General features: G+C 43.4%; 1 protein-coding gene across 1 annotated transcript in view; it reads right to left on the reverse strand.

Moving 5' to 3' along the window:
* Positions 1-2,237: 2,237 nt before the first annotated feature.
* PATL1 (PAT1 homolog 1, processing body mRNA decay factor) overlaps positions 2,238-12,060 on the reverse strand; it is a 31,382-nt gene continuing 21,559 nt past the window's right edge. The window contains exons 15-19 of the mRNA XM_027579357.2: positions 10,710-10,869; positions 6,674-6,829; positions 4,489-4,580; positions 4,241-4,390; positions 2,238-3,929 (exon numbers count right to left, since the gene is read on the reverse strand). Of these exons, the coding sequence (XP_027435158.1) occupies positions 3,908-3,929; positions 4,241-4,390; positions 4,489-4,580; positions 6,674-6,829; positions 10,710-10,869 (580 nt within the window). The 3' untranslated portion in view covers positions 2,238-3,907. The remainder of the gene's footprint in view (positions 3,930-4,240; positions 4,391-4,488; positions 4,581-6,673; positions 6,830-10,709; positions 10,870-12,060) is intronic.

Consider the following 12,060-nt stretch of genomic DNA (forward strand, 5'->3'; position numbering starts at 1 on the left):
AGCAAGAAGGAAAAAAGGTCAAAACAATGCTATTAGGTGATTTTAAGATGCTGATTCCTCAGATTAAAGACTTGCTTCCTAAACACCCTCACGGTAGTTTCTCAAAGGTCACAACGTTAATATACGTAAAACATGGCCGGGCAGAGGAAAAGCAGAAGTGTGGGCTTCCCTGCCCTCCAAAAACAGATGGTAGGTGGCATCCAGTTCTCTGTATCAAATTCAGAAAGTCATGTTTGGCTTTCCTAATGACGGACAGGGCAACTTTGGTGCAAGCCAGCTGGCTGACACCTGATCTTTCTGGAGATGGAGTGGGGATCCTTCCTGATTCAAGTCAGTTTGGGAAAAAATGCAACTTAGAGGAAAGAGGAAGCTTGCTGGGAGCTACAGCTTGGACTTACCGAAGAGGTTCTTCGACCCCCCCAGTCGGTTGGCCATCTCAGTTACGGAGTTACGAACACTGGACCACGGTTCTCAGGATAACTGCCTTGCTCTCACATGACTTTCTCAGACTCCCTAGCACGTTCACCTGCTGCAAAGTCAAATGCTTTGGCTCTGAAGTCAAGCACAACTAGATCAGACGCATTTGCCCTGCTGTAACTTATTTTCTCACTAGAAATAGAAGGCTCCTCCTATTTTTAGTTCTTGGAGGAATTGCCCTTTTGGTTATAATAGCAATACATGGTCACTGAAGACACTGGAAAATACAGAAAAAGCAACAATCACCCCCACACACTATCCCCTGCCACCTTCTCCTTAAAGGCCACCACTGCTACTTTGTCACCTTTTTCCCATTTTTTTCCCCTCCAAAAGATTAAGTCACATGCATACATATATAGAACCTATCCTACACTTAACATTGTATTCTTAGTATTTTCCCACATTAACTGAACCCTTCAAAAGCAATTTTTCCTCTAAAATACTTCTCCCAAACAATGCATTTTCTCTATGGAAAATTTGGGAAACACTGAAAAGCAAAAATTAGTTTCCCATATTCCTACCACCTGGAGACAGACATCAGTTTCCATCGGGAACATACCCTCCCTCCCGATGTCTTTTTTTCATTGTATAAGTATCATGCCTGTGGAATCTTTCCTTAGATTTCTAAAACCCAATTATTAGTCAGAGGCTGTGGATACTTCTATAGGTCTTCACATCGCCAAAGCACTTCCAGAACTGTAATTTCTCCTACCAGTATGAATGAATCAAATTCTCACTGGCATTATTTTTAAAGATTTTGTTAATTTGATAGGTTGAAAAAGTATCTTGTTATTTCTCTAATATGAGGGTGAAATTCTTAGTATTATTCACTTGCACTTTCCTTTATAAAAATTATTATTTACAAGTCTGTTACCTACTACTTAATAGGGTCTTCTTTTTCTAAGAGGATCATATTTGCTGAATTTTTTTTAAATGTTTACGAGAAAGAGAAAGAGCGAGTGAGCAGGGGGAGGGGCAGTGGGAGAGGGAGAGAGAGAAAATCTGAAGCAGGCTCCATGCTAAGCACGGAGCCTGCCATGGGGCTCAATCTCACAACCGGGAGATCACAACCTGAGCTGAAACCAAAAGTAGGATGCCCAACCAACTGCACCACCCAGGTGCCCCTGGAAAAGAGCTTTTAGTGTTAGTTTCCATTTGAACCCACTGAGGAATGGGACGATTCTGTTTTTTTTTGGCCAGAAATTGATTGATCCTGAAAGTCTCATGAGAAGACCCTGAGAGGAATAGTCAAGCGTACACATTACGATGGCAGAGTGCGGGGAGAGAGCTCAGTCTCTTATCTGGAGCACGTTAGAGTAAAAATAACACCCACGTCTGAAATAACACAAAGTTACTATGAAGAATTATCAGAGCTTCCCCATCTCCTGTGAGGGGAAGAAGTGTGCGATGTGAGGCAGAGCTGGCCATGGCAGCAGCTTAGGCCAAACCGGGCGCTATGAAGTCTCTTAAAACCCCATGTGCCTGGAGGTGGAATGGAAGCAGATGAACTGCACCGTGTGTCCACCACAATTTACAATCTTGTTTTGTAGTTGAAGGGAGGGTGGGGGAGGACTGAAAGCACCTAGGTTTTTCAAGGAAAGTTATGTGTGAACATAAGGTCTTTAATCTGTTTCCCTTATCACAACAGTACAAAAGTTAAAATCTTCACCGAGCCCCAACACCAAGACATCTGCCAGTCCATTGAAACAGGCTAGAAACACACCTGCAATCGTGTTCAGACAAGTAACAAGAAGTAGAAACGCAGGCATGCAATTTTTCAAGTATACAATTTTTTATTTACAATACCCTATAAAAATGTAAATTTAGAAACTTTAATTTTTTATTAATTAGAACCAAACAAAAAAGATAAAAGCACAGAAAGGAAGAAATAATAGTCAAGTATTCACTTGATCAGCTGTGAGGGGAAGGGAGGAAAGGCGCAGGGTGGGAAGAGTCAGTAGGTAAGGGCGGAGGGAAGCTAGGTCACGTCACCGGGAGCAGCTTGCGGGGCCGGGGCTCCGGAATGGGGAGAAACAGAGACGGAGAGCAAGGACAACTAGTTACAATGGAGGGCTTTACTGTTGTACAAGACGTGTATGTGCAAAATGTTGATTCTCTTTAAATATCACAACCTGTCCCCTCACTAACATTCGAAAAGGTGAGAATAGCAAAAAGTGTATCAGGACAGTCATGTGAAATGGACTCTGATTTAATTTTCCGGAGGGCTGTGATCTCTAGCAATCAAACCCCTCATCTTGCTTGGCTGCTGCCCGGGAGGGGGACGGGTGGAAAGGACCATGGTGGGCTGTCCCTGCCGGGACCGAGAGCCAGGTCCTTGGCTGCCTGGGAGAGGGTCCTGGAGACGAAGGGGAAGGACAGCACTTCTGCCCGTGGTGTGGAGGAGCCTGCAGAGCAAAGCAAGCCGAACTGAGCTTCCGCGGTTACCTCTGGAGGTTGCAACCCATTATAGCAAATAAAAACGGGGAAGAGGGAAGTAAAAGCATGGCTTTATTGAAGTTGTCTCAGGAAGACAGAGCGAGTGTGCAAATGCTATGCTGTGGAAGCAGGCTCTAAGTCCGGTTCATCTGGGGGCAACCTTGCACGCCCTGGAGGGGACAGGCTCAAGTACACTGTAGCTGTAGCAGGATAAGGGCTTAACCGTGTGCCGTTTCACCGAGGTGGACAGATACAAAGGAAATACAGCGGGGAGGAGAAACAGCACTTCTCAGCCTAGAGCTGGGTGTCAGCCAATTAAGAGTCCTGATGTTATTAACGTGCTGCATACCCTGTATTTATATTAAAACAAGTAGAACCCACCAAATTAATTACAAGATGGACTAGAAACATTAAAAATACATCAGCTGGTTTGTTTTTAGAGGAGGGACGTGTCAACTACATATTTCTCAATCTAAAACTCGTTCTTTAAGGATCCTCTGGAGATCACATGAACGTATGTAGAGGGGGGTGTGTGCATATATATATATATATATTGGTTTCTACTTAATTGGTTCTCCTATAGTCGTGTTAATATGGGGCAATGAAAGAAGACTTGAATAGGATGAGGGAAGGAATCCTTTGGCAGGCTACAATCTACTGTGAACTGGAGTAGTGGGGGTGGGTAAGGGGAGAGATTACATTTGTGTCTCTAGGGCAAAGAAAATGCAAAATTGAGAAGAATCGAGGAAAAGCAGGACATGCAGAACTGTAACACAGAAGGTAAGAAGGAACCAGCGGAAATATCACCCAGCCAAATTGCACAGAGCAGTGGGGAAACACCTGGCATTGAGAGCCAACCCCTGTGACAGGAATCGGTCCCACAAGACGCTCTGGGGAATAAGCTACCTTCCCTCCCTCATTAAAAACACTCCATTGTGATGGCGGCAATGCAGGTGGCAGCCAAAAGGAGGTACAGGACACATTTGGAGATCTTTTATCGGATCCCCTGAACTAGCCTATGGGTATAAAGAAAGAGAGAAAGGAAACTTGTGTAAATGAGTTAAAACAAAAGGCAATCTTTTGCATTAAAGTTACACCCTTGTTAGAATTCTCTCAACAAAACACCTAAAATATCTCTACCCTTCCTTACTGAACTCAGGGTGCTTCTGTAGCCCGCTCAGCATCTTCTATCTAGTAAATACTCACGTATTTGAGACAAGTCCTTAATGTCTTCCACTAAATTCAGTTTTATGCCCCTGATCTCCTCATTGTAACGTCTAAAGTGCCAACTTTAGTAAGACGTGGAACTCTCCTGTTTCAGACTTACTGCAGCTTTGTCTCCAGCAAGTTCAGTTTCTGTCGGTCAACGTAGCGAGAAAAGAGGGACACCAGGTTTGTGGGTATAGAGATTGGCTTGGCCAGGGCTGCTTGGGGAATCCGCAGAAGTTCTCGGGTCGCCATGAACATCACCTCCGTCCTGAAAGAAAAACCGTTAACAACACGTAAGAACAATATGAGAAAAAAAATAAACAATGATCTAAAAGAACGTGAAAGAAGAAACACAGCCCGACTGACCACTGGTTGTTCTGTGTTGATTCTGTAGCAGGGTCTGAACTCTGTAGGTCTTCCCCACGGCTCAGGACGACGAGGAGCAGTGACAGGCCAAACTACAAGAGGAGACAGAGGGACTCCAACTCACCTCTGTACCCACTCCTCCAGCACCGCTGAGGGGATCCCAGCACTAGATCACAATGAGCCCGCCGCTTTGTTCTGCCGTTGGCAAACATCAGGCGACCATGAGCTGGGGGCTGGGCCTTTCTCCTGGCTTTGCTCAGGCAGGCAGCAACGACATCACCAACGAAAAGGGGAAACCCAGGGCCAAGCGTCCTCTCTGCTCCCCCACCCCAAAGTGAGACGAAAAGATAATTTCTTCCCTGTCACAGATAAGGTGGGGTTTAGTTTTTCTTGTATTTACTAAAACAGAAATGGATAAAAAAAAAAGTCAAAGACAAACTTTGATCAGAAAATTAAAGTTCACAGAAAAAGTAAGAAAAAACATTAAATAGATTGATATTTTGAATTAAGAACAAAGATGTGAAGACGGGTGGGAAAACGTACAAAGAAAGGTCACTGAAATGATCAGCATATGAAGAGACTTCCTTGAATCTCCTGAAAAAGTTTCCTTAACAAAGGACACACCCCTAGTGGACATATAAAGGTTGAGATAAGATGTTCAAAGCAGAGAAGGGATACACAGATTTAATAGTCTTACTAAGACTATTAAAATTTAAGCAACCTGCTTTAGAGATTAAAGATTTGTTTTATTCAGTGGGCAGTACCAGCAGGAAACACGTGGTCTAAAGGGGGCACAAAACAGAATACAAATAGGGACAAGCAGCACGAGATGAAATATATGAATCACAGCCACAGTGGATATGAAGGGAATCCATGTTTCTGAGTTCACCTCACAGAGGAGAACCCTCGTGTCACTGTCAGAAAAAACAACACTGGGCTACACATACAATCTCTCATCGGACCTCGTGGTTTTGTATTGCCTTTATCAACACTAAACTCAGAGCCCAAGTAACACAGAAGGCCCACAGCCTGTCACTCCGGAACCCCATCTCTGTCACCTCTCAACCGCCCTTGAGTTCTGCTTTGGCAGGTTTTCAGGTGCCAGGGGGGAAGGGGCCTTGACTTTTTCACTGTGCTCGCACATGTGCCCACTGAGGAAGGGCATTACACTGAACTGTCACAGTGGTGGGCTCATCTGAGTAACGGGACAGCTTGAAATCGCCCGTCACCTCCGAGGCCAGGCAAGTGGGCTCAACAAAGTGAAATAATGTGTTCACCGTCACAAACCTAGAGACTGGCAGTCAAGGAATGGAAAGCTGCTCTGAAAGCTCATGTTCTCTATGTTACACGTCCCCTGCGAGTCTCTGGATCATCAACCTGATGTAGATGAAACATGGAATGGGATGTTCTCCTACTTACAGTCTTACGAGCAAGAGCGCGGACTACCTGTTTTCTTCCTCATGTCAGAACTTGGATTTTAGCTCAGATTACAATGGTGTGAACTCAAAGATGTTTTCCAGCCTTCTTAGCAGTTACATGTGGCATGTGAGGAAAACCTGGCCACTGAGATTAAGTAGAAGTTGTTGGTTACAACTGTTGGAAAAGGTCCCAACAAGGCAGACAGCAAATCCGCACCTTTTGGCCGCTCTGCAAGCACCTCTCTTCCTGATGGAGTGGAGGCTGAGAGGCCATGAGCGTGGCAGCGACTGCTAAGGCTGCAGAGAAGGCAAGCCGGAGGAGCCTACATCCCTGGCGATGATGTGGACAGGATGCCAGAACTATTCCATGTGAGATACAGAAAATCCTCTTTTGTTGAAACCACTTATTTCTAGCCTCTGACACTAGGAGCTTAACATAACTCCTGGCTGAAAGATGCCTTTTTAACAAAATATTTTTTTATTTTAGAGACAGAGAGAGAGGCCTCACATGGGCACACGCGCACATGGGGGAGGGAGGAGCCGAGGGAGAGAGAAACTTAAGCAGACCCTGCACTGAGCACAGAGCCGGATGCGGGGCTCGATCTCATGACCCTGAGATCACGACCTGAGCCGAAATCAAGAGTTAGACGCTTCACCCACTGAGCCCCCCGGGCGCCCATGAAAGTTGCCACATCAGCCAATGTTTATATCTGTAACTCAAATCTAGACAGCTGGCCAAGTTCAGGGACCTAAGAGGGTGCGAGCACCTTGTTCTGGAGCACAGCAGCGAGGTGAGGGTTGGAGGGTGCTGGTACGGCTGTGCTCTGAGGTAGGTTCATGAGCTGTTGCAGAAGGCTGGTGACAGTCACTGACGGAAGGTGATAGAGGAGCAGAGAGAAGGGACTCAGTAAGCATGGCAGCACCTACAAAAAATAAAGAAAAGCATTACATCCTGGCAAGTGTGACTTCAGTCAGCCTGCGTCAGTGGGCATGGACAGGAGGGTGCTCAGCTGCACACTCAAATGGCCTCAGGAGAGATTTAACACAAAGGGCTGACAAGTCCAGCAGGTACTACTAGAGTCTCAACAATGGGTTGGTTCTGAGGTGTCTACTGAGAACTTTTAAAGCTCAATTTGCACAGGAAACATGACTTGTGTGAACCAAGGGTGTAAAATCACTTCTCAAATAGGAAGCAAGAGTCACGATAAAGTATCATTTCTGAATTTATCCCACAAATATTTCAATGCCTACAGTGTGTCAGGCACTGTGGGCTACAATGAAATTGTAAACAGATCAGACCTGCAGGAATCTAAAGTTGAGTGGGGAATCATGAGTAAACTGGCAATTTCAATATACCATGAGAAGGACTCTGTGACAGGTAAATCCTGAGCACTGCGGAACTACCCAGAAGTATTTTTAGACCTAACTAGATCTTTCTTTTTTTAAAGATTTTATTTATTTGACAGAGACATAGCAAGAGAGGGAACACAAACAGGGGGAGTTGGGGAGAGAGAGAAGCAGGCTTCCTGCTGAGCAGGGAGCCCAATGTGGGGCTCAATCCCAGGACCCTGGGACCACAACCTGAGCTGAAGGCAGACGCCTAACGACTGAGCCAGCCAGGCGCCCCTAGACTTAACTGGATCTTGTCTGATCTTTAGACAAGCTCAATGAGGAAGCTGAGAAATGATATTTTACAGATTATTAGACAAGCTAAGTGAGCAGAAGCTCAGTATTCATAGTTCCATAGCTACTAGTGAGAACCAGAATCCAAGGCTGTTGAATTCTGGCCTGCGAGTCATTCAGTCCTTTTAGCCATGAGGCCCAGACTGGAAAGTTAAAATACAGTGCTACTAACATAACTAGATTTTAACACAGGAAAGGAAATCAAGGGTGCTGCCAGCACTCAGTGCCCATGGTATAAAAAATGATAGCTGATTTTACTTCAGATGGCGTTCAAAGATGGAAAGTAGACTTTTAGTGATCTACTACTCTAAATAAACAAAGCTTTAACAACAAAAGCATTTTAATCATACAGAAAGGTATAAAGAGTATGATGAAGCCTGTGTACCCATCACTCAAATAATTAAATCATCATTCTACCAATTATATTAAAATTGTATCTATGCCCCTCCTATATATCCTATCTTTTCATCCATAAATACTTCAGCTTGCATCTCTCACGGTATTCTTGCACCTAACAAAATTAACAGCCATTTCTCAATCTCACCTGATATCTCCTCCAAATTCATATTTCTCTAGTTGTCTCAAAAACATCTTTTAGCAACTGACTTACTCTAATCATGACTCCAACAGGACCCACACACTGCCTCTGGCTGGTAGGGCTTTGAAAATCTGTGAACCAGTCCTTGCCCACTGCTCATCTTCTCTTCTCATGCTATTTAGTTGCTGACGATATCCCACGGTCTGGATTTGGCTAACTGCACCTCTGTGCTGTCATTTAACAGGTTCTACTATCTCCTGTCTTTCCAATAAAAACTGATGGTTAGAATTAGAGGTCTGATAAGATTTAAGTTCACCGGGGGAAGGCAAGGGTAAGAAAACTTCATGGATAGAGCTGTGTGCTTTTTCCTGCATCGTGTCAAGAAGCACACAGTGTCTGGTTGTCCCCCTCTCAGGCAGTGATCACTTGTCTGCTGCCCCAACCACCATAAATTTCCCCATCCACCTTTTACCCGATGCTTTTTGCACCAGTAAGGACTGCTGTCCAGACTGACTGACTGCTTTTCCATTAGGGACTGTAAACTGGAGATTTTCTAATTTATCATTTCTTTTTCATTTATTAGCTGAAAAAAATTTTTTTAAAGGTTTTATTTATTTATTTGACAGAGAGAGACACAGCGAGAGAGGGAACACAAGCAGGGGGAGTGGGAGAGGGAGCAGCAGATCTCCCACCGAGCAGGGAGCCTTGATGTGGGGCTTGATCCCAGGACTGTGGGATCAGGACCTGAGCTGAAGGCAGACGCTTAACGACTGAGCCACCCAGGCGCCCCTTAGCTGAAATTCTTCTAGGAAAGAACTTTCTATTATCAACTTCCTGGTCACCACAATATTTGGTTGTAATGAAAAGCCAGGATAAATGTTTGAGTCTTTTCCTTATTTACCCATTTTAGAATAGTGAGTTGATGGCCTAGCAATCTCGGAAGGTGATTAATATATTTTTTGGTATCGCTGTGAACTCATTAAATTAAAAATATTTGATATATTTCAATCCACTTCTGTAATTTTTCTTTCTGATGCAAATTATTCCATTTTTGGCCAGCAGGAGCCCCTTCAGCTTTGTCTGTGCATCTTTCACGTGGGACCCTAGTAATCTTTTAGCTTCCTTACTTTCTGGCACAAGACAGTCCACGATTACCTTGTATATTTTATGCCTCAGACCTGCAACTAGTTATTGCTTCAAGAAATGGTATTCAGAGATGTGGTCTATTAATCTTTAACACATAGAGGTAAAAACTCTGCCCCTATAATTAACCAAATTTTCCTCACTAGCAGACACCTCCACTAAGGCAAGCATCTCTGAATTCCTAGTTCCTAGCTCTACGCGATATATTTCTAAGACCTAAGGTAGTGCCTGGTACATAGATGTGTAATAAATATTTAATAAATATTTACTGAATAAATAAATATTCACCGAATGAATAAAGCTCTCCCAAACTTGTTTCCACTGATGAGTTCCTCTAGGACTGTGAGTGTCCACCCCATGGCCTACAATAATCTATATGCTGTAAGGGAGTTGCTGCTTTTTGTCTGGCTTCCATTTTCTAGGATAAACCTCAAATCCTTAAACTCTCCTCCAACCCATTTTTCCTTCTTAAAATCTTTAAAAAACTTATTTGTCTTATCCCACTTCACTTTTCCTGATGATGACGCCTCAACTTTGCATTAATTTCTTCTACACGTGCTACAATTTCAAGGACTTTTTCAACTCATTATGATTTCAGAAGGAGTTAATTTTCAAATCTTTCATGCCATACCACTCACAAGGTATCCTGGCATCATGTTTTCTGTGGATCATCACCAGCTGGTTACTGATCAAGCATCATCTAATGTGAGAGGCTCACTCTCGTAAGTTCTAACATTCTGAACCTCACACTTAGTAATAACTGCCCTACCCTTAACAATTTCTTGCTCTGAACTTCTAAAATGATTCTAAATAGTGCTAATTTTTCACGTGTTAGGGTAAGTAGAGAGCAGGTCTTACCAAAAGTTTACTTATAAACTTGAAAATCACATTGCAAAGTCCAGATCATGATAAACGTTATTTACGAGCACAGTGGGCACAGCCTTGACTCCTCTGTGACACCAATCAATGGAGTCTGCAGCTGAATGTTAAGCTCCTGACAACAGCCCAGTGCATGATACTTTATATCCAGCTAAGTAACCAAGACCATGTTTGTAAATTTTTGTGAGCATCAGATTCAGCTGGGGATTCTGTTAGAGATACAGAAGCCCTGGCCTTTCCTCTGTAAATTCTGATTCATGTTTGGGGTAGGGCTGAATTATCTGCTTCCCAATAAATTCTGATACACAGCACAGCTTCACCACTATGTCAAATACGATGCAATCACTGCATTCCTCAGTTTAGGAACTTAGTCTGTTGGAGCAAAAATAGGATTAAAAGTATAGTCCTGGAGTAGAGTTTTGCTTTAAATAATCAAATCCTACTACTGAAGGTTAGACAAAACAACAGAAATAGGAAGAGGGGAAGAAATGAAATTTGGATTCTAGAAACCTTATCAACTATGAAGACCCAAAGGAAAGAAGTCCCACATGGGGGATCACCTCATCTTGTGCATCCTTCTTGATAAGAAAAGGGAGATTCCTGGCTGTTGTCATGAGAATGTCAGCTGCTTGCTCTGTGGAGAGGAAAGGAAGAATACGGGCAACCATTCTCTTCCCTTTTCGGATACACATGATCTGTACAAAGTGGTCATCACTTGGCCTGCAGGGGAAGGAAATGCTCACTTAGGTCAGCAAGAACAATTTAACACATCCTTTTTCTCCCTCTTACATGTTACTGAACGAACATGCTGTGCTCATTTTCACCCTACGATGACCTGTGCTACAAAACAGTGGGAATTACTTCTCCAACCCTCAACCAGATAATAAGTCATTTTTCAAGTTTCGTAAATGTAGAAAATCGTCCTTTCACAAACGTATGTTAAATAGACTTGTTCAAACTACAGGTGTTCATTTCCTTTCAGTTTTATGTAACTAGACAAATAACATGGTTGATACAGCAAAATCTGAAAACACACATAAGTAAAAAGGATATAAAAACAATCATTTCAGAATTAATTTTTTTTTTTTTTAAATTTGACAGAGAGAGCGAGCTAGAGAGCACAGCAGGGGGAGCGGCAGAGGGAGAGGGAGAAGCAGGCTCCCCGCAGAGCAGGGAGTCCGATGCGGGACTCGATCCCAGGACCCTGGGACCATGACCTGAGCCGAAGGCAGACGCTTAACCAACTGAGCCACCCAGGCACCCCTACTGCTACCATTTTTAAGAACCTTTGTGCTATATATTTTTTCACTGAAGAAAATAAAAATAAAAAAAAAAGAGTCCAGAGAATCCATACGGCTTTGTTACTTGGCTTTCTTCACCCAACAACTTCTTGTGACAATTTTCCACCTCAATAGACACACTTCAACTACGTTGATTTGATGGCCCCATAACATTCCCAACTATGGACAAGCCCACATTTATTCAACTGGTTGCCTGTCAACCTGACTCCAGAAAAGGTGTGTTGAAAAGAAGGGGTTTATTTTTATGTTCTGGTTTCTGTGTATCCTGGCTTAGAAGAATCACCAATTCAGGCGCCTGGGTGGCTCAGTTGTTAAGCATCTGCCTTCCGCTCAGGTCATGATCCCAGGGTCCTAGGATCAAGTCCCACATCGGGCTCCCTGCTTGGTGGGAAGCCTGCTCTCCCTCTCCCACTCTCCCTGCTTGTGTTCCCTCTCTCGCTATCTCTCTCTCTGTTAAAAAATAAAAAATCTTAAAAAAAAAGAATCACCAATTCTCTTGAATGGGCAAAGGAAAGGGACTTTTCAGGACAGAGTCCTCTTGCATTCATCAAATAAACACTTGAGGTTTATTTTATTTTTTAAAAGATTTTTAAAATTTGTTTTATTTGAC

The sequence above is a fragment of the Zalophus californianus genome, chromosome 11 (assembly GCF_009762305.2).
Source record: "Zalophus californianus isolate mZalCal1 chromosome 11, mZalCal1.pri.v2, whole genome shotgun sequence".
In the NCBI taxonomy this organism is placed as follows: Eukaryota; Metazoa; Chordata; class Mammalia; order Carnivora; family Otariidae; genus Zalophus; species Zalophus californianus.